The sequence below is a fragment of the Eucyclogobius newberryi genome, unplaced genomic scaffold (genome assembly GCF_026437365.1).
Source record: "Eucyclogobius newberryi isolate DKJ021-1_F unplaced genomic scaffold, fEucNew1.0.hap1 SCAF_12, whole genome shotgun sequence".
Lineage (NCBI taxonomy): Eukaryota > Metazoa > Chordata > Actinopteri > Gobiiformes > Gobiidae > Eucyclogobius > Eucyclogobius newberryi.
Window position 1 is genome coordinate 16,165,552 of NW_027315746.1, and position 25,559 is coordinate 16,191,110.

General features: G+C 39.6%; 1 protein-coding gene across 2 annotated transcripts in view; it reads left to right on the forward strand.

Moving 5' to 3' along the window:
• The first annotated feature begins 69 nt into the window (after positions 1-69).
• The window catches only part of tmem53 (transmembrane protein 53), a 153,097-nt gene continuing 127,607 nt past the window's right edge, over positions 70-25,559 (forward strand). Inside the window, exons 1-3 of one of the 2 annotated variants that reach the window (XM_072440996.1) lie at positions 70-275; positions 403-506; positions 1,098-1,816. In XM_072440996.1, coding sequence (XP_072297097.1) covers positions 221-275; positions 403-506; positions 1,098-1,799 — 861 coding nt within the window. In that variant the 5' untranslated portion in view covers positions 70-220 and the 3' untranslated portion in view covers positions 1,800-1,816. Of the gene's footprint in view, positions 276-402; positions 507-1,097; positions 2,866-25,559 lie in introns of those variants that run through there. The other variant, XM_072440995.1, reaches the window with a different exon arrangement.

Genomic DNA, 25,559 nt, shown 5'->3' on the forward strand with positions numbered 1-25,559 from the left:
AAGGTGTAATAACACTGTCAAACACATGGGGGCAGTAGTGCAGCACGGACGCCTTGGATTACCGCTAGAGGAACAGCAGTACAGTGACAGTCCATCGACCTGACTGCTCTCTACGTGCAATATTAGCTCAAATTGGCGTGCGTTTCGCTATATTATAGATTTACAGCGATCAAATGAGCCGCACGCCCGTGGACTCCAGCTGATACACACTGATACCGAAATGGCGGACAGTGAAATAGACTACAACATCGTGTTTCCAGATGCAGGGACGTCGGGTGAGCATCACTTCCATTGTACAGTTGATAGCCCGGTTAGCCTAGCCTGCCTTTAGCCTTCAGTACATGTGTCACTGCTCTAATAAAGTGGCGTGATTTAGTCTGTGTGTTGGTGTTGTTGTTTCAGAGAGGCATTGGCAGGGGACAAAGGAGCCGGTGGTGATCCTGCTGGGCTGGGCTGGATGCAAAGACAAACACCTGTCCAAGTACAGCTCGATTTACAACGAGCAGGTACAAGTGCTGCTGCCATTGCTGTCCTTTCTCATGTAGCTTATGTGCACGGGGTTCAATACTTTAGCTCATCTAGTGTAGGATTCAAGAAACATTGAATAATTGAATAATCGTTATCTGATCTATGGTCTATCTAGTGTCTAGTCTTGACCGTATTTGTACAGTCAATGGTCTATAGACTCAGCACGCCATGAGATCAAAGAGGAGGTTTAATGACTCAAACAAAGCAGTAATTACACCAGAAAGATTAATTCAGTTTTTTTAATTAAAACACATGTTTTGCCTGTACCGGCACTTTTATCAGGAAGGCCTCAAGTGGCTTCAATTCTTCATTTATCTGAATACAATTTTCAAAATAAAATTTTGATTATGAAATTATTGATAGACTCAAGCCTAATGACCACATAGTACTATTAAATAAACAGTTTTTATCTTGTGTTACAGTAGTTACTGTAGTTTATTGTCTATAAAAAAGTTTATTATTGAGTTATTCAAGCCATTTCCTCAAAACGTATCATGAGTTTGTAGCCTTCTTGTTTCCACAGATTCACTGAATACAATAACTGTTTATTGTCTTTGTGCTTTATCTAGGGATGTGTGACTGTCCACTACACGGCTCCTCTCAAGACCGTATTCATCTCCGAATCCTTTGGCTACAAGGAGCTGAGCAGTATCGCTCTGAAGCTGCTGGAAATCCTCTTCGACTATGAAGTGGAGAACAGCCCCATTTTTTTTCACGTTTTCAGTAACGGCGGCTTCATGTTGTACCGATACATTGTTGAGTTCTTGCACACCGACAAACAGTTCTGCTCCTTGAATATAATCGGGGCCGTGGTGGACAGTGCCCCCGGTAGCGCTAACGTGCGCGGGGCCCTGCGCGCGCTCACAGCCACCCTCGGACCTCAAATCAGCCCTGTCCTCAGATACATCCTCCTGGCACTTTTCGCTGTGACCGTTTTTATGTTACGAATCGTGTTGTACCCCGTGACCAGGTTTATACACAAGAATCACTATGACGCGGTAAGGGATAACCCACCTGCCTGGCCTCACTACTACCTGTACTCCAAAGCGGACCAAGTCATCAGACACAAGGACGTTGAGGATTTTGTGGAGAGCTTCAGGCAAAAAGGCGTCCCGACAGAGCATTTTGACTTCGGTTCCAGCTCCCACGTCAGCCATTTTCGGGATTTTCCTGACGAGTATGCAGCCAAGTGTCGTAGCTTCCTGGTGACGTGCATGAAGGACTTGGAAGGGACAGACTTGAAGACGAGACGCCACATTCAGAGTCAGTGACGCTCGGAACACGAAACGTCCACGAGCGGTTTTGTCCTCTCCCGTAGCGGACCGCAAAACTAATCTCGCAACAGCCCCAATAAACGCAAAAAAAAAGAGTTGTGACAATGTGTAAAATGTTGATACACTTTCTGAACTGAACGGCAGCAGCTCCTGATAGGCAAGTGCCCACTGTTGGCTAGTTCGTTCTTCTAATAGGCGCGAAAAGTGCCCTTTGCTTATGCGTCACATGATCTCTGATGAAGGAAGTAGTCTGTCCACTGAAATAAGAAAGATGTGACCTCTTTTACCTATAACCCATTTTATCTTATTAAAGTAAACAACAAAGATTATAGACAAAGACAATGAATTTTCAAAAATAATAAGCAGCAACAAAAGGTTTGGCTGTTAACTAAACGGTAAAGTATAGCATTTTAAAAAGTTATTGACGTCTGATATTATTATTGTACTTGTGATTCTCCTAATATTCGACCTCAAACAGCAGTAGTGCAGTTAGACTTTACTCTACACTTCCTGGATCATAGTCCAACACTGGTTCACACATTCCCCTATTTTACATTGTCGCAATTTTGCATTGAGGTTGAGATTAACACTGATGCAATGTATTTGAGTTTTCCTTAAGTCTCTGGTTAAAACACTGTTAGTGCCACTGTGAATGGCTTAAACTTAGTCCACTCATACTCCTGAAAGGAACGCTGTAACCACAAAGCAAATTAGACCCTGATTGAGTTATTTAGGCTAATATAAATTGTATTTAATATTGCTGTGAAACGTGATGCATTGTAGACTAGTAGTAGTGACTTTAACTAAAAGGTTATTAGAAAGAAAAGCATTACTGTCTTCTATTTATTGAAAACATGTTTATCCTTCGCTCTATAACTTAAGGGCTGCTTACATTTAGAAAAACCGAACTTATCTTTGTTTTGTTTGAAAATGTAGAGAAAAATAATGGCCCTTTGTTTGAGTAATTGAAGTAATTCATTAATGGGCTGAAATGTATGTCAAGTTATTGTGTTTATTCAACTGATGTGCCTTCAATAAATCTGAATGCTCCGAACAATTAAAACTTGCCGTGTTAATACAAGAGGACAGACTTTAGACTAGACCTTTTTAAAGTAGATTATGTCTGTGAACGTTTGTAATGAGTAACATTTTGAACGCGTATGTCATTCTGCTGCGGGTGGTGGGTTAAACATTGCGTGGTTAACCTTTGACCATCTGTTTTTTACCAATGACTGCTATCTCCCTCTTACTGAATTAAAGTTGTAAAACAGGAAAATATAGTGATTTACAGATGGGACAAATGGTACTTTATCTACGTTTACTTTAAGTTTCTGATCGTTATTTCTTCCTCAATCCCATGACACGTGTTTCAAAACCAAGCTCCTTCATTTTGAGTCCACTGGATGTTTACATGTCACGTTTGACATTTGGAAGAGCTGTGGGACGACATGGTTTATTTCTACTCCTACTCCTCCATGTCAAAATGAGTCGTAAACAAAGAATAAGCCGAAAGGAGGACAAACAACTCTACATTAAACAATTGCTAGAGTTGGTGGGTGTCCCCTTGTTCCATCAGGAGCCAGTGCATATCACGCCTAATATACACGCCACATTTTGAACTATATTAAAGACCCACTGTAGAAGTCGGGACAGTTTGGTTTGAAATAATGGCAAAAAACTCAAATAAAAGATCTGTACTGTGGAACTTTCTAGGCAATAACATCTTCACGTGTCACCAGAGAACTTAATACTGCACTATTTAAAGTAACAGTATAGTAAGAATTCCTTTTCACCCTTTATGGCTTTTGGGAACTGTTACACACGTGTTCCTAAAGAGGGCAGCGTTACCTTACAGTTGTGTACATCCCTGTGAAATACTGAAATACTGAACATGGGCCATAACCAGCTCCAGTCAGACAGCTTTGGTTTTCTTTAAAGGGAAAAAAGAAATCACCATGCAATAAAAACATTATTTCTAATTATTTTAAGGGGGAAATGTTAATGGAAATAAATGAGACCCTTGCAAAAAGTCTTTTCAGTTGAGGATATTATAAGGCAAGAGATGGTCGAGAGGAAAACATCAGCCACGCTCTGAAACGCAGTGAAAGAAGAAAATTACCCCATGTAAGTTAATGAAGTCTCACAAGTTGATGAGGGGAAAATTGCGGCGAAGAGGGGTCAGCGCTTTCTCTTTAGCCTTTCCCTCTTCTGTGGAAAAGTGCTGCGGTCAAGAGCCATACTTTTAGAGGACACTGAGTACTCCGACGCAGAGACAGAGCGCAGGGGGAGACTCAAGATTAATGGTATTAAGTGGTAGCACTTGGCAATGTGGTAACATATCGTCCATGTTCTCTATTCTGCGTTGATAGTTTCATAGACCTTGGCTTTATACATTGACTTTTAGCTGTGATTTACAGGATTCAAATAATCTGGGCTGCTTTTTATTATCACAACACCCAACTCCAACCTAAGGACTGATCTCATAATCAGAAATACAATAAAACATGCATGCCACATTTTTCCCTTTCATGCACTTTAGGTTATCGGCCAAAGTATTTATATCAAATGAACTTTTGCCAAGATGTATTTTCTTGGTTTAATGTCAGCAAAAGAGGAGAAATTGTAGTTTATGAACACAGTGACATTTTAGATGCCACAGACGGAAATCGCTTTCTAGATCATTGGACGTGGATGAGCAATATTTTATCTGACCGGGACACACAGTAACAGATAAGATCTCTGTGGAAATATCTCTTCCTATCTCTTTGTTTGTTTGACATTTGGATTTTCCTTTTTTGACATGACTTCAAGATTTTGGCTTTTTAGGACCATAGATGATGATATTTTAGATATTAGGATTGAAGGAGTCACCAAAAGGAGTTTATAATCGATTCATACAAAAAACATTTCACATGATAGGCCGACTATATACTGTCCAAAATGACGTGGTTGATGTTCCACGACAGTGCAGAGATAGTGTGTGTGTTTTGCCTCGTTGGAAAATACTTTCCAAGAGTCTGGACAGAGAAGTCTGCTGCTGCCCGGTGGTGGAGTGATCTAAGGAGCAGATCACATGCCAGGCTCTGTCAGCTTCAGCGATTCTAGATCGATTCCCAGCTCTGACAATTTGCTGTATGTCTTTCCCTGCTCTTCTCGCCCATTTCCGGCGACACTGTGCTGTCCAATAAAGCCTATATGGTCCAAAAACAATAAAAGAATAGACGGGGAACTTGAAGCCCGTTCCCAGGAGAAAATGTACTGATGATGATTGTATTATACACCAAGTCCCTGTATCTGCGGAAGTATACGAAACATAAAGTTTAGTCAAATTGTAGCAAGATATTCTTGTGTTTAATTTTGTTCTAAACACATGACTCCATCTAGTGGTAGAAAACTGAATTGCAGCCTGCAGTTCAAACCCAATTGTCTGACCAATATTGGAAGCAGAAACCAAGAGGTCTCCATATGACGACTAACGACTGTAATGTGTTGTAAAAGCACGTTTTACACACAGACCTATCAACCGCCATGTCTTCCCTCGGTAACACAAACCCCGGGTTAAAACCTCTTCTTTTCCCCCTCTCACTCTGCGGGAAAGGTCTTGTGATCCAGTCGAGCAGGAAGCCGAGCACTAGTCACTCCAGTCGCCGGTCCTCGCCTTAATGAGCAAAGTGTCCCACCAAAACCAAGTGCAAAAGACAGCATGGGACGTCCCCTACAGACTCGAGAGAGAGAGAGACACACACACACACACACACACACACACTCCTCCTGCCTTTGAGTTACTTGAAAAGGTCTCCTGTTGTTTGGATTGAGGACTGAAGACAGAATTGATACGTGTGACAAAATCAAAATCTCCCCTGCTCTATCTCGGCTTCTCAGCTCTCTACTTAAGACCTAAAGAGCGGAAGGAGGGGGAAAAAAAGATCTGTTGATAAAGAGAGGGTGGGGGGGGAAATCCAAGCAGGAGCATGGCAGGATGGAGCTCCACCAGCAGCAGCCTGCCTACATTCAAAGTGTGTGTGTGTGTGTGCGAGTGTGTGTGTTTCTTCACAGATGTCCTTGAACACGAACCCCCTTGGCTGTGCAAGATCCCCGCTGCCATTGGCGAACATTTGACAAGCAGCGGGCTCTTGTTAGTGCGCTGTCAAATTAAAAGTCTATGTGTGTGTAGGTTTTGGAGAGGCGGCAGCAGCGGCGGTGGTGGCGGTTGTGGTTGTTGGGGTGTGTGTGTGTGTGTGTGTGAGTGTGTGGAGGGGGAGAGAAAAAGAGAGGCCCTGTCAAATTAAAAGTACCAAACAAACTGTGCATGTCAGGCTGAGCGCGTGAGCCCGGTGTGTGATGGGAGAGAGGTAAGGCCCAGAGATGCTTTGTCTGTTTTTTGTTTATTTTTTTATTATTTTTGGGGGGTGAATTGTGTGTCAGTGTGTGCGTTTCGGCGGCGTCTGTGTAGGCGGTAAACAAATACACCCGTGTTGTTGGGCTGGAGTCTAATGAGGTGGTCTGAGAAGGAAGACATGCAGAAAATGTACAAAATTACATATGCCGTGTTAGAAATGTACTATTTAAAGGGGCACTGCGTGACTTTTCCGGTAGAAAAGTGGCCACCTGTTCGTCGGCACGCCACCAAGCAAGTTACAGGTCGGAGCTGTGGAAAGGCAACATCGCTAATGGTAAGAATGTTTTTTCAAGGTATTTTTGAGCAATAAAAACATTCATCATTAGGAAATAAATGCTTGTAAGATACGTTTAAAGCAAGTAAATAACATTGCCAATCCAGGCAGGAAAAGTTACACATTGCACCTTTAAAAAAAAAAAAAAAAGTGTAATAAAACACAATATTTTGACAGCATTTTGTAAGAACAGAACATAGACCAACGCTTTACTTTTACGCACCAATTTTAGATGAGTACAGTTTTGTGTTGGGTTATATGTATTATATTTTTGGTGCAAGTTATTACAAATGGTTTGTGTGTGTGTGTGTGTATGTGTGTGTGTGTGTGTGATTTGTGGTAAGTACTTTCTCTCTCTGAACCGTTCCTCCTCTCACTCAGACAAACTATCACTCCACCCAATCTAATCCTAATAATTTATATCACAATTAAAAACGATTATGCTCCGGGCTAAATCAAGCTTAAGTGATTATTGGAGACGAAGACGAGTAGGGAAATGTATGAAAGCCTGAGAAAGAGTAATGTGTTTTTGATGAGACAGTGGAAGAGTTTAATAAGGGCCTGGTGACAGATGACGTTTGGCCGGGACAGCGAGGGAGCAGCTCCGCAGGTGGAGCAGCAGCAGCTTTCAGTGTAAATACAGCAGACCTTTATGTCAGGACCGCTGCCCATCATTTACGGGACGTCCCACCGAGAGACCGCCCCGCCGTAACGCTGGGACCCCGGGCAATCTGGGAAGACAAAGAGGAGAATGGGGGAAATGCACCGTGTAGTTTATACTTTTGGTAACTTTTTGATGCGTTTCATATGTATATTGTATTTATGTTTGTGGGTTTGTAAGAAATATGTTTTAATATGAAGAATCTACAGATATATGCCAAAGGGAAGTGGTCAAAAATCAAAACCAAAAACAGTTGACATCATGATATAACAAAGGTTGGTCAATAATTCAAACACGGCAGAAAACGTTGGAGCTTGTTGTATTGCCATGCAGTACAGTGGCTATGTTAGTACATTAACATTACCTTCATTAGCACAACGTTATGATTTATGTAGTTGCTGGCAGACTAATATCTTTAGAAGTTTCTTTTCTTCCTTTATCTTGTAACCGAAGAGGCCGATTCATCTTTAAGAGTGATGAGGGAAGGTTGCTCTCTATGCAAAACGCATTAAAGCCAAATGAGGAGTCTATTACTCAAATCTGGCTGATAATCCGTTAGCTGGGGACCCCTGGCCGCTAACTAAGCAGATTAAGATGTGTCATTGCCAAGACTATCACAATCACAATTTGAGTAGCCAACCTGGGGTATACAAATGACAAATACTGCGTAATTTAATTCAGTTGACTACTTCCTGTACCTGTCATGCAGTTTTGTAACCGTGTCCCATGTGTGACTGGTGAACTGCCTCTCAGTGGTTCTTACAGGTTTTCCTTGGTTCAACCAATGTACATTTTTATCCGAAAGTTTTGTTTTAGTCTTAAAAAACATTTTATTTTTAGACTAATAGTCAACAACACATTTTAGTCAACCAGAAAAAATATATTTTAACTATGATAAATGATGTGGCACTGTATCTTATTTGATACACAAGCTCTGATCTGAATGTTTGGAATCCCGCTCCAACATAAAAACATCGTTGGTTGAATGGTCAGATCCACAGGTTTGCGTTTCGATCACAGCTCCCACAGATTCATATTATTCTTGTGTCCATGGGCAAGACACAATAACTGTATTTTCCAACCTTGTAGGAAAAAATGTCACCATTTGCTTTATATGTTCCTTAGACTTGTGTTTGGATATGTCTCCACTCATTCATTTGTGTCAAAAACATAAACTTTTAGTCATCGTTTTAGTCAATATGATTACTTTATATTCAGTTTTAGTCTTAAAAGATACAGCATTCTGCCACCAAGTGTGAAAACCTTTCCTAATTCCAGTTCAACAGCGACAAAGGGTCTTTTTAGCCAAAACACAATCAAACCTTGAGTGGAGAAAAAGTAGTTCATACAGGTGCAGATAGAGATTTTGTTTCTAGTCTCTTGTTTTTCTTGCAATGGCTGAGGTGAAGTTTCATCCAGAGCATGAGCCCCTCCCCAGCTCACTTCATACAATTAATTCGGTGGCCCACGCCCACCGTGTTGTGTGCGGCGTGTGCCCGAGAGCTATGCACAGGGGACTCATAAAGAAACCATGTTTGTATGAGCCTGCACTATTCATCATTGCTTGATTAACATAGAAGATGCTGCCCCACTCTCTCTACTCGGGTCCTATGGTGATAATTAGAAATAATTTACACCCTTTGCTTAATTAACCGCCAGTCCCTGCAGTTTTTGTACGAGAAGTGCAAGATTTGTTTTCGTGCGCCTTGAGGAAATTTTAAGTTAGTTGATTTTGTTGTAATAACTCGTGGCTGTAGGATATTAGAGACTCAAAAAATAACCTTCAGATGTTGCCTACTTTTTCTTTACAATCATATATATTTCCAATAGAATCTAGCGCGAGAATTGCTGCCGCCGTCACTGTCAAAAATGAACAATATTTTAATCATTGAATAACTTTTCTAATTGCACTTCCATGACAAGCAAGAGCAATTAGACTATATAATTACTTAAAAAGGCCCTTGTTGCTTTAGTGAGATTTTAAACTGAATAATTTCTCTTACTTTCTTGTGAAGCCCAGCTCAGTAGCGTGTTGGCTGCATGTTGGCTGCGTGTTTGCTGTTGACAGTGGATATTTTGGGGGCAGACGAGGAGTTGTTGACCTGTGCCCGGGTTTGTCTTGTTTCTGACGACCGTTTGGTACTAATTAATTGAGTGGAGCCCAATCCGTCGCCCTGAGTGCAACACAAACGACATGCATTAAACATCGCCATTTCTCCAACTGCTCTGGGAAGACAGGAAGATGGAGGGAGTGCGCTGAGGGGAACACATAATTAGAGAAGAATTGATTAGTTTAGTAAAAGCAAAAAGTTACACCATTTTGAATGACTTAAGTGCATACAACTAAGCACTAAATGATGACGCTCTGCTCTTGTCGGTGGTAACATTAGGAACTTAAACCTGGAATCTTCTAGTTCAGGGTTAAATATTTATCGAGCCACTATAGAGGTTATGCACCAACATTCTTTTATTGCAAAAAAATACCCCTCGACATACAGCAAAATGGAAACGGAAGCGATAGACTTTGCAGAGCTACAATATTTATTCGCTAACGACGGAGATTTAAGACACGTCAACAGAGATAATCAGTGTATCAGTGATAATTGTGAGCGTAGCTACAGTGTTCCAGGTGTTTATCTGGTTTTCCACCACTGTTTACTTGATTTTTATATTATTTTTCATTTGGATATCAGGTTCAATCTAAATACTGAATAGCAGATCTTTATATTTGTTATTAGACTTTAGCAACATTTTCATATTTTATTGTTACTCACTATTGGATCGTATGTGTTTTTGCCGCTCACTGCTAAAATTCAGAATGCTGTGATGTCATCTGCATAACCTCTTTGCCATTAAGTGTTTATCTCACAATCTGGTAAGAACTCCACAAAAACAGTAACAAATCGGTAATACTTGTATGTATGTGGTTTTAAAATGCCCTTTTCTTTTAAACTCGACAAATGGCACGACATATTTTTTCTGTAGTTTAATTCATCAACACAGTCAAATTGTACACCAAATCCTGGCATTTTATATGATCCCACATATATTGTAGTAAAATTATAAAACATTGTGGACATTATTTGAAAGGCCTTTGAGATGGACTTGCCCTTTAAGACTGAAAGCGTCCTTGGTAGCCATCAGCAGGCAGACACACACCTAACCACACACACACACACGCACGCACTCACACACCTACACACACAACAGTAACACACGTTAATGCATAAATTGCCATTACGCGAGCTGCCGCCAGTGGCAGAAGCGCCCCCACCAAGATCACCTCAGCTGACAAAAGTTAATTTGCACTAATGATGTTTTACTCCTCTCATTACCTTAAATCATCTCCCTTTCCCTCCCTCCTTTCCTCTGCAGCACAAAGCACACATGCAAATACAAAAGTGCAAAATAGTCAGCACAATGTAATGGTTATTGTTCCGAGGATGTTGATTGTAACAGCTCTCGGTCGGTTGTCTCTTAAATATTTAACACACTTGTATAATTATCAAAGCTTCTCGAGTAAATTTTTTGACGGAACACGCGTACACTCAATAGTTTTTACTGTACAGCTGGATGCGAGGTGGTATTTATGTTATGGGCTTAAGTGGTGGACTTTGTAATTATAAAAGAGTCCGGGCCTAACGAGTATGGAGTGTTTAATGTGCAAATGAGCTTTTCCAACTTTGACGATTAGAGCTTTATGCGTGCACTAATTTAATGAGCATTTTGTTGGGTTGCCAAATGCATGTCTCACAACGTGGAACTGCTTTATCTGCACTACTGGGAAATGTTAGCGAGGCAGCAACCGCTTTTTCATTGTCTTTTTATACAGTACGTTTCATGTCGACAAAGTCAGCCTGGTATTGCCCCATGTTTGAATACAACAAGTGCATTCTCACCAAACTCATGACCAAACTTAAACCAAAGCAGTCATTGTGGTGGAAGTGTTTGCTCGTTTACCTCTGTTTGGAATAGGACCACAGCAACAGCCCATTACACAATTTAAATGAAAGACAATCTAACCTACACCAGCTGTCTTTCAAATATAGTGACATTGAAACAAATAGAGTGTTTATTTTACCATTATTATTAGTATTATCTTGTCTTACGCTAGCTGTTTTTATTTAATTTAATTTAATTTTTATATTTATTTCTTTTTCCCCTCCATTTCTTATTAGGAAATGAGAGGTTTTGTCTATAGGAGTTTTTGTTTATAAGAGTTTTGTTTATAAGAGTTCATCTATTAAGAGTGTTTTTTAAACTTCCTATAAGTTATCTGTCCTTTTCCTCTGTATCTACCTGCGTTGCAACAATGAAATTTCCCCATGTGTGGACAATAAAGGAATATCTTATCTTATTTTATCTTATCTTATTGTTATGTTTGATATCAAATATGTGGCATTTTTCTGGCAATTTTCCGTGCTAAAAGCCCCACATTCAGCATCCCTCTGTATCACAAACTGACACATGTTCTGTGGTTCAGCAGATTCCATTTTGTCTCCAACATTTCTCCGGTGAGTTTGCAGACAACATGCCTAGACAAAGTTGCGTGCCAGCGACCCTCACCTCCCATTAGCAGCGATTGATGAAGGAAACCATATTAGTCTGAAAACGTTTGCAGCTCCTTCAGAGAGCGGGCCATTTCAACAATTGGTTTAAGGGGTTATGAATGTGTGCATGTTCAGTTTGAAATGGACCATGGTCATATTTTATCTGTAATAGTTTCTCTGAGGCTTTTAGTGGAAGATGACGGAGATTCACTTCATTCTTTGTACGTCATACATTTCATTCTTCAGACTTTTCCATAGAAATCCAAAACTGCAAGTACAGCTGTTTCATACAAGTCTCTACTTTATCTAAAATATGCTTTATTAATACAAAAGTAGGTAATAGATACAAAAATATATCTTTGAGCCACTTTTTAAAGCCTATTTTTTCCCAGTTTAACAATTTTGGTGCTGTTTATGCTGTTACTTCCTGGTTGGACATGAGCAGCAGATAGTTTTGTAATTCCACAACTATTACCTGGCAACCATAATGTAAAAAAGGTCAGATCCATATTTGTCCTTTCCATTGTTTAAACTGTCAGAAAAGTGTGTCAGTTGCAAATAAATTGTCTCTGCATTTAAAAAAAGAAAAAGAAATACACAATCAGCAAATCTTCCTTTTATTGCATTTTAATATTTTTCTTCACAAACTGCCACTTGACTGTAAAACTATGATAAATATTTACCACAGATGCTATTCCACCAAACAAGGCAAAATAGAAAAACAGACCCTGTCATTTAGACTTTAACTTTGAAAATGAGACACATTCCCATTTTTCCTTCTTGTATTTTTACTTAATTGGTCAAATGATCTGTATATTTGAATTAGATCATATTCAAACTGATATGTTTAGTCCAGTTGAGTGAACCCACATAACGATTGCCTGGTCGTCTCGGCTCACGTCTGGTCTCTCTGAAGAGGCGCACACAGGCCCTTGAAGTGCCTTTCCCTGTGATGTCTGCACACATCAGTTTCAGCGCCACCATCGCTCTCTGTTCACTGCCCGGAGCCCACACAACACACAACTTACATACATAACACATAACAGTTGCCATGTCCCATCCGTGTCATGTGAGCAAAGATCAGGGGAGTGGGAACGGATGAGGGCCCAGGAACAAACCGGCGTGATGGATCAAAGGTTTATATGACAAGCAGGCGATGACTTCCTGTCTGACACAAGCGCGGCTCAAACGGACAGCCGCGTGACGTATCAAACATGATCTGTGTTTGGGAAGAAGCAAGAGAGAGACTAAGGGAGAGGGAAGGCTGAAGCTCTGGAAATAGACACGTCCAATATTGGGCATGACGTCTTTTCTATTTTCTGCCAGAAACCAAGCCCCGGTCCTGCTCGGATAGAAGGTGGAGAAGATGGAGCTGACGGAAATAACTTCACTGTGAAACTCACTAACTTTGCTGACAGAAATGTGTAAATGTGTGATGGACTTTGAGTCATTGACTGCAGGAAATTCAAGTGAGGAAATTTCTTGAAGCTGGTGTTTTGGTTTGGCAAGTTTCTTAGGCCAAATGCTCCTTCAGCCCTTTTGTGCTTGAAATTAATCGCTAAAGGAGTCAGATTCAAAATGGCCGCTTAGTTCAGAAATTAATTGCTGCTAAAAAGGAAAATCCAATATTTATATATCACAAAAAAGAAATGCTAAAGAACACAATGAATTGAGCAGAATTTAAACCTAGAGAAAAAAATCTTAAATGTATGTTTAGATTGGAAAATGTACTTAAATGTAAGAGTGCACTATATATTGAAATGTATATACTTTTGTGAATGTTGTTTTGCAGTAGCATGTTGTTAATAGTAAAAACTGCTACAAAAAGTGCTGATTAAAATAAAATGAAAAAAGTTACGTTTCAAGTAAGGTATTAGGTGATAGTATTTTTTATTTTTTTTATTTTCAATACGGAATAGAGCGTGAAACACATACTTAGCAGGTAACACAACAACTACTACTACAACAACAACAACAACAACAACAACAACAACAACAACAACAGATGATAGTATTTCTGTACTTTTGTGATTCATTTTACTGACATTTCACATTTGCCTGATAATTAAACTTCAACTAATATGTTCAAAGACATGTTTTTACACATTGCTGTTGGATTTACTTAATATCTTTGTTATCGAGATGGTAAAAACATATCGAGATGTACATTTTTTTGTCAATAACCCCCAGCCTTACCATTAAAGCGTTCTATATTTTAAATCAGTGTTATTCTGTCAGTGTCTAATTTTAAGTTATCATTCAGCTCAAATTATACAACTGGACACTGTGAGGTCATAATCGTACACTTTGTGCTAACGCCAAACCTGAATTAAAGTCATTTATGTCAAACATGTGTAAAATAGCATGTATCTCTGAAGGTCACAAAAGTTCCACTCGTCTATACTGTCTACATTTGTCCCTCTTGCAACCCTTCTTCATGTAAAATGTCGGCCCCCGATGCCTCTGGGACACTGAGGGATCACATGGTCCAAACATAATAAAGGTAATTTACTGCCAAGGCAAATTCCATACCTCTGGGCCTCCACCCCATGTTAAACAGCCCGCCGACCTTTAGCGTCTGATTTCATAACGAGGGACACAATCCGATTAGGGCCTGGACAGGAAAGGTCAAACGCACAGGCAGTTGTGGCAGGGACGTCGCCGATAGCTGGTAAAAGACGTACAACCTGTGTGTGTTTTCCACGTGTAGTGGAGTATGTGCATGTTAGTGGAGGTTAGATGTGAGTCCAGGTGGGAGAGGTGGAGGGGGCAGCAGGGGCAGTTAGCCTCTGTGGCCTCTGAAGCCGTTAGTGGAAAGGGCAGCATATCGGACATGGCTGCTCGCCTTTTATGTCTCAATAACCACGTGGCATGGCACCAGATTCACCCGATAACATCTTTATTTGCACCGCTGGTTCAAAGGGAGTTTTGAGTGTCAGTTTCTTTTTGAGGTTAGATGCAGTCCAAATGAGTAAATGGAAGCTTAAAAACTCAACCTTTAAATGGAGATGCTGTAATGTTTCAAACTCATTTTGGGCCCCGGGCCAAACGCTCTGGCTGGGATGTGGGCCGAACTTGATGTAAAAAATACAAATAAATATATAAAACAACAAATAGCTTTATATATAGCCTAGTAATAATCATTTGTGGACACCGTTGCACAAATCTGGACTTGTGATGGGATTTCCTTTTCATTAAAGGTTGTTGCTCAAACTCAACATGAGCTCACTACTTCTGATTGTATTCACACATGATTCTGGGCTGTCAGAGCTCACAGCAGCTTCACTCTGTCATGTTAATGCTTTATTACACTGCAGTGAGCCCTGGCCTGTGTGTTTTACCTGTGGCCCCTGATCTGTCCAGGTTTGCACTTGTTTGGATGTTTTCCTCTCAACATGGAAGTGTTTTCTTCTTGTTAGCTTCACATTACCACCGCTTTTCTCTTCCATTTGTATCCCAAAACCACACGTCTCTTTACCTGTTCATACTTCTCTGCTAAAGTGAAATCTGTGATGCTTTGTGCGAGTTGGCATCGAGGGGACTTGCCTACAGCATGGCAGTGCGGGGGAGGGGCTGATGCTGCAAATGCTTGTGAGACTTGTAGTTTTAGTGATGAAAACGCTACATAACTATCAGAAATGAATAAATATAAATTAGAAATCTTTGACACTCCTGCTGTAACGACTAGAATCCATCAACTTTTTTCAATGATAGAAGGGGTTGCAGTTTGACAGATTGATTATGATCTTACAGCCATACTGTTAAAATGGTATAGAAAAAGTCTGCAATAAATTTGTACATCTAGACTTCAATCAATATTTTATAAATGAAAGTTGAAAGAATGAAGTCATTTGAAATGTCAGCACTTTGGACAGTGACAATTGCCAGTTTTGTAAGTGGTTGTTTTGTGCCACTCTGTGGATAAGTGGACACCAAAAAATCTATATGCAACACTATCCTGTACAATAAGACCCAAAACGTGATATAAACAATTTTAATGGAAGAAGGGAACAAAAAAACATCAGTAAGAAGATTTGCTTTTGATTCGAGTGACAAACAGCATGATTTTCAAGGATAATCGACTAAGTTCTTCCTGAGGACTTTTCCATCTAAAACAATGATGTAATGACGGCTTGCACCCATGGTATTCTGGCTCACCTTTAGAGTTTTCTGAATTTAATAGTTGTTACTTGAGGAGTAACTGGAATATACAAGGTCTTAATGGGTACATGTTAAAAGTGCTCTTGTCGAGCAGCAGAAGTTAAAAGCTTGTACAGAGTTATCATAATAGGCCACACTGAGCATCAGCCAAGGCATCGCTCTGAAGCTAATTTCCTGTGATGATGATGATCAGCTGGACAACATGCTCAGAAACAATTAGCACTGGTCGCTGGAGTGGACCTTCTCCTCAGTCAGGCGGCGGAGGCCAAGGCATAAATAGGTCTCCTTGTCAGCCATTGCCAAAGACAGCTAATGAGTCTCATTAATATGCAGAATAGCAGCCATTTTTCTCCCCTTCTATGTGTCGCTCCTCATTTGTGCTCTGGGTCCGTCCAGTGCAAAGTGACCGGCTCAAGAAAATTTCTAATTGCGAGTCAATTATGTCATTGAGGCCGTTTAGATGTTCATTTGCATGCAAATGTGAGAGCTGTTGGAACAGGAGTGGAAACTGACATGAGAAAACATGGAGGGCAGCAGCTCTCACTGAACACTGACCCAAAAAGGGACAAAACATGACATGATTCAGCATTACTCACATCATGAACAATGTCATTAAGGAACACTTTTACAACTTCTAAAAGTTTCCTGGAGGTCTTCAAGTGGGTCAACATGGTCTAAATGCATAAACAATACTTCATACTATACCACACTAGCTAAAAGGAAACTGTAGCATACTGTACATTATGAACAAGTTGTATTTCACGTTTAGGCTTTGGCTCTCACACAGAAATAATGTGCTGATAATATGATCTGATAAATAAAGCCGATGATTACCATGATTATATTAGTCCATAATTACTAACATCATATGGACCCATGGATTACCTGAAGGATGGTTTTGTCAGATGACAGCAGTACACAAAACTTCCTTTCCCCTTATCTAACCCAGACTCCATGGTGCATATCCAAGAGCTCATCTTTATGAAGATTTAGTCAGACTGATGTGTACCTGTGGTGAGGCTGAGCGGGACAGCCCCAGTAAATGATTTGGAGATCCATCATGTCTCCGTGATCTCATCTGATCTTTCTGCTCTTGATTAGATGCTTACTGGAGCGAGGAGCAAAAACATCAATAAGAGTCGTAAAGAGGAGTCGCGTGGAAAGATGTAAATGTGGTGTGAAGATATGAAGATTTTCACCTGTGCCACACTTGGCTTCAGTCAAATAATAGTCCAAAAGGTAAAGACTAATGTGCCAGGGTGGGATTTTGTCTAATCATTTAAATTACTGCTGCTAGACTGACAGAGATTTAGGTGTTTGATATCACATCTGAAAGCAAAAGGGTTGAGTGTTGTGCCGTGCTACAGGACAGGGGTTGTTGACCTTTTTGACCTTGGGCCAAGTATTCTGAGGCCCATTCACATATTAACAGTATAATATGTGCGGCCCTTAAGATGGGAGTACATTCTACAATTTTTATACAATGATCCTCAAAAATAAATGCAGGAAACATGCACGTTAAAACATTTTTGTGCATCCGACTGCGTAACACTGTAATGTACATGAATGCACTTCTCTATGCACTGTATGTGTATGAGAGCATGTGCCAACCAGCTTCGGTGCTTCATCAATACTGCTCGAATATCCCAATGACATTGAGCAGTCATTACAGCCGCCATCAGCAGTTAATGAACGGATGGAGTCCACGGCGTTTGCACTAAATTCATTATCACCGTATTGGACTCGACGGCGCACGTTAATAATTGGTTTGTCACGCAGATATTTTAGATGATTAATATGAGTATTGATTAAGTAAGGGAGCCAGTCCGAGTGTGTGTGTCTTTGGGTGTGCGTTGGTTGGGGTGATATGAGGAAAAGTGCTCACACCAGCAGACAGCTTCAGGAAGTCAATGAAGAGACTGATCCGAAGTGTGCAGAGTAAACCACTGCAGACTAACTTAATCAAAGCTGTGGTTTAGGGCCTAAAATGAACTGCTCCTCTGGCACCTTGCAGCCGACTTTCAATTTATGGCATTTTTACACTTTTACTTTTTTTCAGAGAATAACTATGCAAAGAGTCCAAATGGGGACAGCTTGACCTTCTTTTCTGCACGGAAAGGTTGGCTTAAGCGGAATCGACATTTTTCATTACTTTTCTTTGTTTAGACTAACCAATGTATCAATAATTTGGCTCCTGACCTCTGTACATTCATCCAGAGACCAAACAGCAGCAGTGTGACAAGAGGCTCCTTAAATCCCCCCGTGCAGGACATCTTTTGGACAGTCAGCCTTTTCTTACAGGGTAAACTGTGGAACGCACTGCCCACTGCTCAAAATATTCACATTGAGCCTCAAGCTACAGCTGAAAACAAAGCCAAACCTGTACCCACTTGTAAATAATGTCCGAGAGTGAATGAGTGAAGTTGAATTAATGCCTTTTAAATGTGTATTTATAGAGCTGAAGTATGTATTAATATGTGTTGACGTTGAAAAGTAAAAAATCAGCACTTTGTTTGCATCGCACCAGCTGCAAACTTTGCCTTGTAACTATGACTGCACTGTCCCTGCCAAATGAACAAACACATGAAATAACCGAAGCCATTTCACTTTTTAAATAACTGTAAGTATGATAGTAGTAAAGTTATTCAAAGCAACTCCAACCATAAGATAACATTTGGGGATAAGGAAAAAGGTTGGACTCTCTGTGAAGTAGTAATGTATACACTGTACATGACTGCAACCGAAACTGCCATTTTTATTCATTTATTTATGTGTGGATGAGTAAACTATGATGAACAACGGCCTATGTTGTTTGTGGTAGTTTCTCGCTGACTCTCTGGAGGAAACAACTTGTCCATCTCGCGCTCTCAGATTCATGACTATTGATCAGGCATGCAGTGGATATATAGATCCACCAGTATATAGATAAGACATTTATTGTGGCAGCTGTGGGTTTGTGTGTATGGATCGAGTTTGTGAGTGTAAAGATTGGCCAAAGACAGGTTTACTGCAACTGCATCTGAGCCAACACCCAAAAGTGCAAAAGGGAAATATAAGAAGGTTGAATTAAGGTTTCATTTAGTAGAGTATATTGGTAGTTTTCAAATTCTAGAGCGCAGACAGGGATGGGACAATGTACAACAATATCGTTTATCAAAAGGGTCATGATAAAAAATAATAATAATAATCCATTAAGTACAAAGTGTTGAAATAGGTTTTTGAACATAGAACTTATTCATTATCTTAATTTATAAAATACTGATATCATTGCATTTTTAAAGGGTCAGCAATTTTAAAAAAACAATTGGGATATTATTTTTAATCGCAATTGTTTTGGCCATAATAGACTTTACACAAAATGTCAATACTGTTTTCATGATAAGTATTTAATTGGTGAATTAAGCTGCATTTATAGCAACAAAACCCTTGAAATCGTATGATAAAATCGGCATTTTAACATTATTCATCCATATCTGAATGTTATAATCATTATTTGGCATTTAAACAATATCCCCTGCAAAAAATAAGCCATTATTCCTTACAGTTAGCATTTTCCCTATACCTTTTACCCATGCATTACAAAAACCTCCCAATCTATTAGATGTTTCCTAAATCCCGGACAAAAAGCTATTTTGAACCAATTATTACAAAGTTGTTTCCTCATTCATCTCCGTGTTTTTTGACAATACAACGATTCAAGATGGCTGAGTCAGATATAATTCATACAATCCCATACATTTCAATAGACAGATTTAGAAATGTAAAACCACCAAATAACACCGATGGAAAATGGTCCGGGATAAATGCAGCTTAGTCATGAAAAGATTGGACTTTATCTCGCCTTATTTGATACAAGATCTTAGGTATAGGCATATTATTACATCTGACTTATATCATTGACTGAGCTTCTTTTTTAATTTACACACAAAGTACCTGGCAGTGGTAGCGAAAGCATCTGTCCATATGTCACTGTCTTGCCGTCAGCATCTGCGGACATGATAAAGTAACAGTGAGCTTGATTTGAGCAGGGCGGCATAAGAAGGCCCCCCTCTCAGATTATAGCAAACCCGGGACAATAGGCAGGAATTACCATATGAATACCATCAATCTCCACCACACAGTGCGCGCCGCAACGCCAGATAACCCCCTGGATATCCCCTCTTAACCTCAATTTCTCAGGATGTATTAAGAGATGGTAGACACAGGAGCAGGGGGGGGGGCGGCGTTCAACTGACGGGGGCGGACATTTTCTCAACGTGCGAGCCCTCCACCCCGTCCCGGAACAAGTTATACCGCAATTAATCTTGTCCCACGAGCGGAAAAATATGGCAGCTAAGTGAATTTTACATGAAGATCCAGCCTCTACTTATGTGCGTTATCGCCGCTTTCACTGTATCTATCAGTCGAGTGGGGGTTTCGTCAAGGGGCGGCAGGGCAAATGTGGCATGCATTTTCATTACTGTAAAAGCTACGACAAATGAGCTATTCTTGATTTTTGAAGTTAAAATCTTAAACATTGATATCCAGAATTGTCACATCTTGAAATTGGGGAGAAAAATAAATTGAAAATCAACAATCTTGAATCTTTGCATATACACTTTTTATTTTTTTTTCAAAATTTTTAAGGGAAATTTCCTTTTTTTTTAAATTTGGCTTTAACAGTTTGTATTACATCTACCAAATAAAGGTTTAAATATGGTGACTGAATGCTTTTTTTTGACATTTTGATTTATTTATGTAGTTGTAAAAGGTATTTTGGCTGCGTTCAGAATCAGAATTAGAATCAGAAATACACTTACAATTTCACAGTGACTTACCACATCAAAATTTGGACTGAATCAGATCAAAGCAGAAACTAAATCTGGATAAGATCAGGACTAAACAAGGACTAGAACAGGATAAAACCAAGTCTACATAAGGACTAAAATGGGCTAACAGAAAGCACTCTAGAGTCTCTGGACCAGTTAAGGTTTAAAATGATCAAAATACAATTGCAATTATAGTCATTTTGTCACCATTATATCTGTTATGTTGCAGGCCTAAATTATGCTATACTTGCGACAACTATTAATAAAAACAGCAGTGATTTAAACTGTCTTTTATCTCACGTGCACCTTTTATCAAAACAATTACACTACATCATTCATGTTTTACAGAGCGTGTTTCACCAGGAAAACACATTCACAGTGATCAGCAGAGGAGGATGTGTGTGCTATTTTAAAAACTCTATTGTAGGCCACACCTGACAAAACAAGGAAATCAGAGCGAGGTGCTGATACCACGGTAACGCAGGGATGTCAGGTGTTTTCCAGGCTGACCTGTGGCGGCGGGACGGCGCTGTCAGGGACGTCCACTCTGTCCTCTGCTGCAGGATGTGAGCTCCACTGAGACGACACAGGCGGACAATATCAAATCTATCATAATAGCAGGGTTTTATGACACTCTTTAGTTTTTTCTGTCTGCATGTTTTCATGTGGGATGTCACTTGCTGCTGGCTATAGTTTAAACATGACAGATAATAGTGAAAAAGTTTGCCTGGGTTAACCTTGGCATGCTAGCACTGAATGTTGCTCCATTTGTTACCAAAACAACATTGTAGTGCTGTCACTTCGATACTAAGACATAGGCTTGACACTCAATACCGATACCATAATTATGGCAAAAAATTTGTTTTTCTTGTAAATAGACTGAAATTTTCCATTCAAAATAATAGAAAGGTCACATTTTGTCTTATTTCTGTGATACACTTCTTCAAATTAGTATCTTTAGTGACAATTTAGGATTTAGTAACAATTAGTGTCTGATTTCCTAGACAGCACTACAACATTGAGCACACATTTTATTGATAAACCATCATCATTAACAGTAGAAAAAGCTTCATGACAAACCAGCATCATCATTAACAATTTATTACACATTTTTGCTTCTATTGTTAGCTTTTATTACATTTTGTTCACTGTTAACTATTGTAATGTGTGAGCACTGTGTCCAAGTTATTCTAACCTTAACCTAAAAGTATGTTATAAAAGTTGTATTATTTTTTCCTTGCTATTTATATTAAATTGAATGTCTATAATTATTTTATGTTAAAAAACAAACATTATTAAATAGCTCCAAACCAGAGAAATTACAAGAGACAATATACAATTTGACTGAGCAGATACTTGAATTCAAATTCCAAATGCTCAAAACCAGTGAAAATCCTCCAAAGCCACATTTCACATAATTATTGAACATGACACACTTCACCATTTGTCCCGTGTGTGTGCGTCAGAAAACACAAATGCACCCGTCATGAAGATAAAGACAGTGGAAGCTGCAGCGTGCGGAGGAGACGAGGACCACCACCACCAAACAGAACACTTCCACCTCGGCCCCCAACAAAGAACACAGGTGTAATAGATTTTTTGCTGTCTATATTTCATGTAGAAAATTGGCTGTTACATCTGCGCAGTTTGATCTATGAGGGCTGCGAGCTTGAGAGAAAAAGCTGAGTAAATGTGTAATTTCTCCCTTGATGGCGCAGCGGCGAGAGGCGATTCTTCTTACTGCCCGCTCGTCCCTCTCTCCTCTTCATGCTCCTTCATTTCATTACCTCTCCTCCATCTATCAAGGTTTTTTTTTTGTTAAAGAGAGACTAGTACTAACACACACATTTTGGGATGGACAGGATCATATGGAAAAACGACACAACGTGCACACAAATTAGTTAGATTTGCTTTCAAATCTACAAAGCTTTGTTCCATTTTACATGCAAAACTAGTGGCTCATTCAAAGTTGTTTTTTTTTCAGTGGTAGTCAAAAGAAAACAAGGTATTTGAAAACAATAAACACAATAAAATGTACAAAACACACACAAACAAGGTCGCTAAAAGACAAAGTCATAGGGAACACCAAGTTAGGTTTAACGTTTAATCCTGATCCTGCCTCTGCCGTGCTTTATAAAAACACACGTTCTACTCTTTCTTTCTGTTTGTGATCCTTGAAGCCTGTGCGTTCACCTTTGACCTTTGCACCCTGAGCCGTGAACAGAGACAGAGCAGCGGCACAACCCGGCGTGTACATGCACAGAAACGGCAGAGAGAGTCCTGAGTAAATGGGACGCAGCCGTGAGAGTGCTGAGGTGGAGAAGATAGAGAAGGTCTCAGCTTTGATCTATGAGTGTGACACGGGAGAAAGAGTGGCGCTGCATACATATAATACTACATATACGTGCATGAAAAGGGGTGTTAAAAGTACCACGTCCTGCTTGATTTAATGGCTGCATTTTAGGAGTCGTGAGTGAGAAGTTTAAAAAGTGTGTTTTAAGTCTAGCAAAGGCTTAAAACACACTTTAAGTATAAATATCTTGTGCTTTAAAAAGAAAGAAAAATAATAAAGTATAAAATATCGAACAAAACACAACCAGAGAGCAAAAATTCAAATAATACACACAATACACAATAGACATCAACTAAACATAGAATAAACACAATCATGGCACATTTAAATTAAAATGAAAGTCCCATTTGGTACAAAGTTCATCAAATTTGTCCTTTTTCAAATTAAGTTTGAACTCCTGGCTGCCACAGTTTATCCAACAATGAGTATTTCCTTGTGCATAATGGCCACCTTGACATGGTGTTATGAAAAAACGTGACACATTTTTCCAGCAAAATTCCCTCCAGACATATGATTTTGTGGTTCTCTACTTTTTCCCTGTTTTGCTACTTCAAAGCCTGAATAAATGTGCAGTGTTACAACAGGAATGGCATCAGGTTAAACCGCTAGAGCAGGATTTAGCTCCACACCTCTTTGAAATATCAAAAATAAAACACCTATAGCTGAGATCCTACCACTTACGCCAATTAAAGGGCAATATTTGCAGAGTGAATGATGAATGAACATAGGCATAGGTATTGCAGGAAAATGAAGCAGCCAATGATGGTACGACTAATAATGTGTGCTCAGTTGTCTCTATCAGCGCTGGGCTGGGCAGGCCTTTTAATCATGGTCTAAGGGCCGCCGAGCCTCTCTATCATCATTGAACTGTGTCCTGGGCTAATTGTGGCTATATTTCACTGTCCCCACAGCCAGAGCAGCAACGATCGGCCGCTGCAGGCCGACACACACCTTCAGTACGCCGCTGCGGGGATACAAAGAGAAACAAGGCATCTTCAGAACGTCTTTATGGCCTGTTGTGTTCTCACTCTTTGCATTTCACACTGTTCATTTGCTATTTCTGCACTGGACATTGTTTTGGTAATTTTCTGGTCATAATGTTTGGTCATAATAGAGTTCAAACTCGTTGTCGAAGGAAAATACTCGATTTTCGATACCAATGATGATTAAAAATGCTCTTTTTGGATCATGGTTTTAGACAATTTACAACTGACAATTTCAACATAAAATAATAGTACTTTCTTTATTAAACATTGTGGTTTCATACTAGTTTGGATAAAGCTTAAGCTAATTTGAAAACGGTTTGAAATCAAATTGTCCAATTTTGTCTTGTTAATGTATTTTTTAGTATAAATTAAATGAGTATCTACTTACAATACTTGTTTTAGTAATGATTAGTATCTGATTTTCGATGCTTTTGACAATTATACCACACGTATTACAATTTCTACAGACAAAAACCCTCATGTCAGTTTGATAGGATTTGAGAACATAGTTTATGTTTTATATATACAAAAATATGAAGTGGGTACAATGATACAAGTGGAAATGCAGTGCCCATTAACAAAAAGATTGATTGATTACTTCCATCTTTTGACAGTGCGTGCTGCTGGCCAGAATTCATCCATATACATATTCAAACTCTACTTTTATAATCTTTTCGTGTTTGCTGAAATGGATAATTAAAAGGGATTCTGTATCAGCCCTTCTGTGGTAAGTGTGACGTGCAGTTAAATTTCAATGTTTTGCACGAGTGAGGTCAGGATACCCAAACATAGTGAGAGTGTTCCGACTAAACATCCACTTTTGTGCTTGGCTTTTTGTGGAAACTAAACTGAATTTGTGGCCAGCTAATGCACCTCCATTACCAGGTGTGTGTTGCTTACAGTCATTTCCTGGCTCCATCTAAAAGCATATCGACTTTACTAAAATGTGAATAGTCAATTTTGAGTGTTCTTGAACATTTCCAGTCTTTCAGCTTTAGACTTTACATTTTACCAACGACAATGAGCTTTTTGTCTCACTCGACGCTTATGTGGATGCATTTAACTGAATATCTGACACCACTTAGAGGAGTCTCTCTTGTCCGCGGTCTGCAGGGATGCTGTATTTCTATATTAGTGAGTTCCAGTATGGACAAACACAACACACATTTATGGGCACATTAAGCGGCTCTTTGGCTCCAGCTAGTGTTACGGTTACAGCAGCTAATATATTTACCCACACTACAAACAGTCAACGGAGACAAGGTAAAATAGACACACTAAAAGCTTTACCACAGTGTTGGCAGAGGAACAGTAAGGTTGTCACTTACACCACTTTACTTCAAGCATTTTCGACACTGTTTACATATTGCACAGGAACTATATTTATCTGGTCCGTTATATCTTCGGTCGGGGCTTATACTCGATATACTGTAGCTGCTGTTAAAGGTTAAGCAGCATTCTCATCGAACAGTTACATTTCTACATACTGTGGTGACGTACAGGCAAATAAGAATACACATTTTGCTCTTTCAAATTGAATTACATTTTATTTTTCTATGTAACAT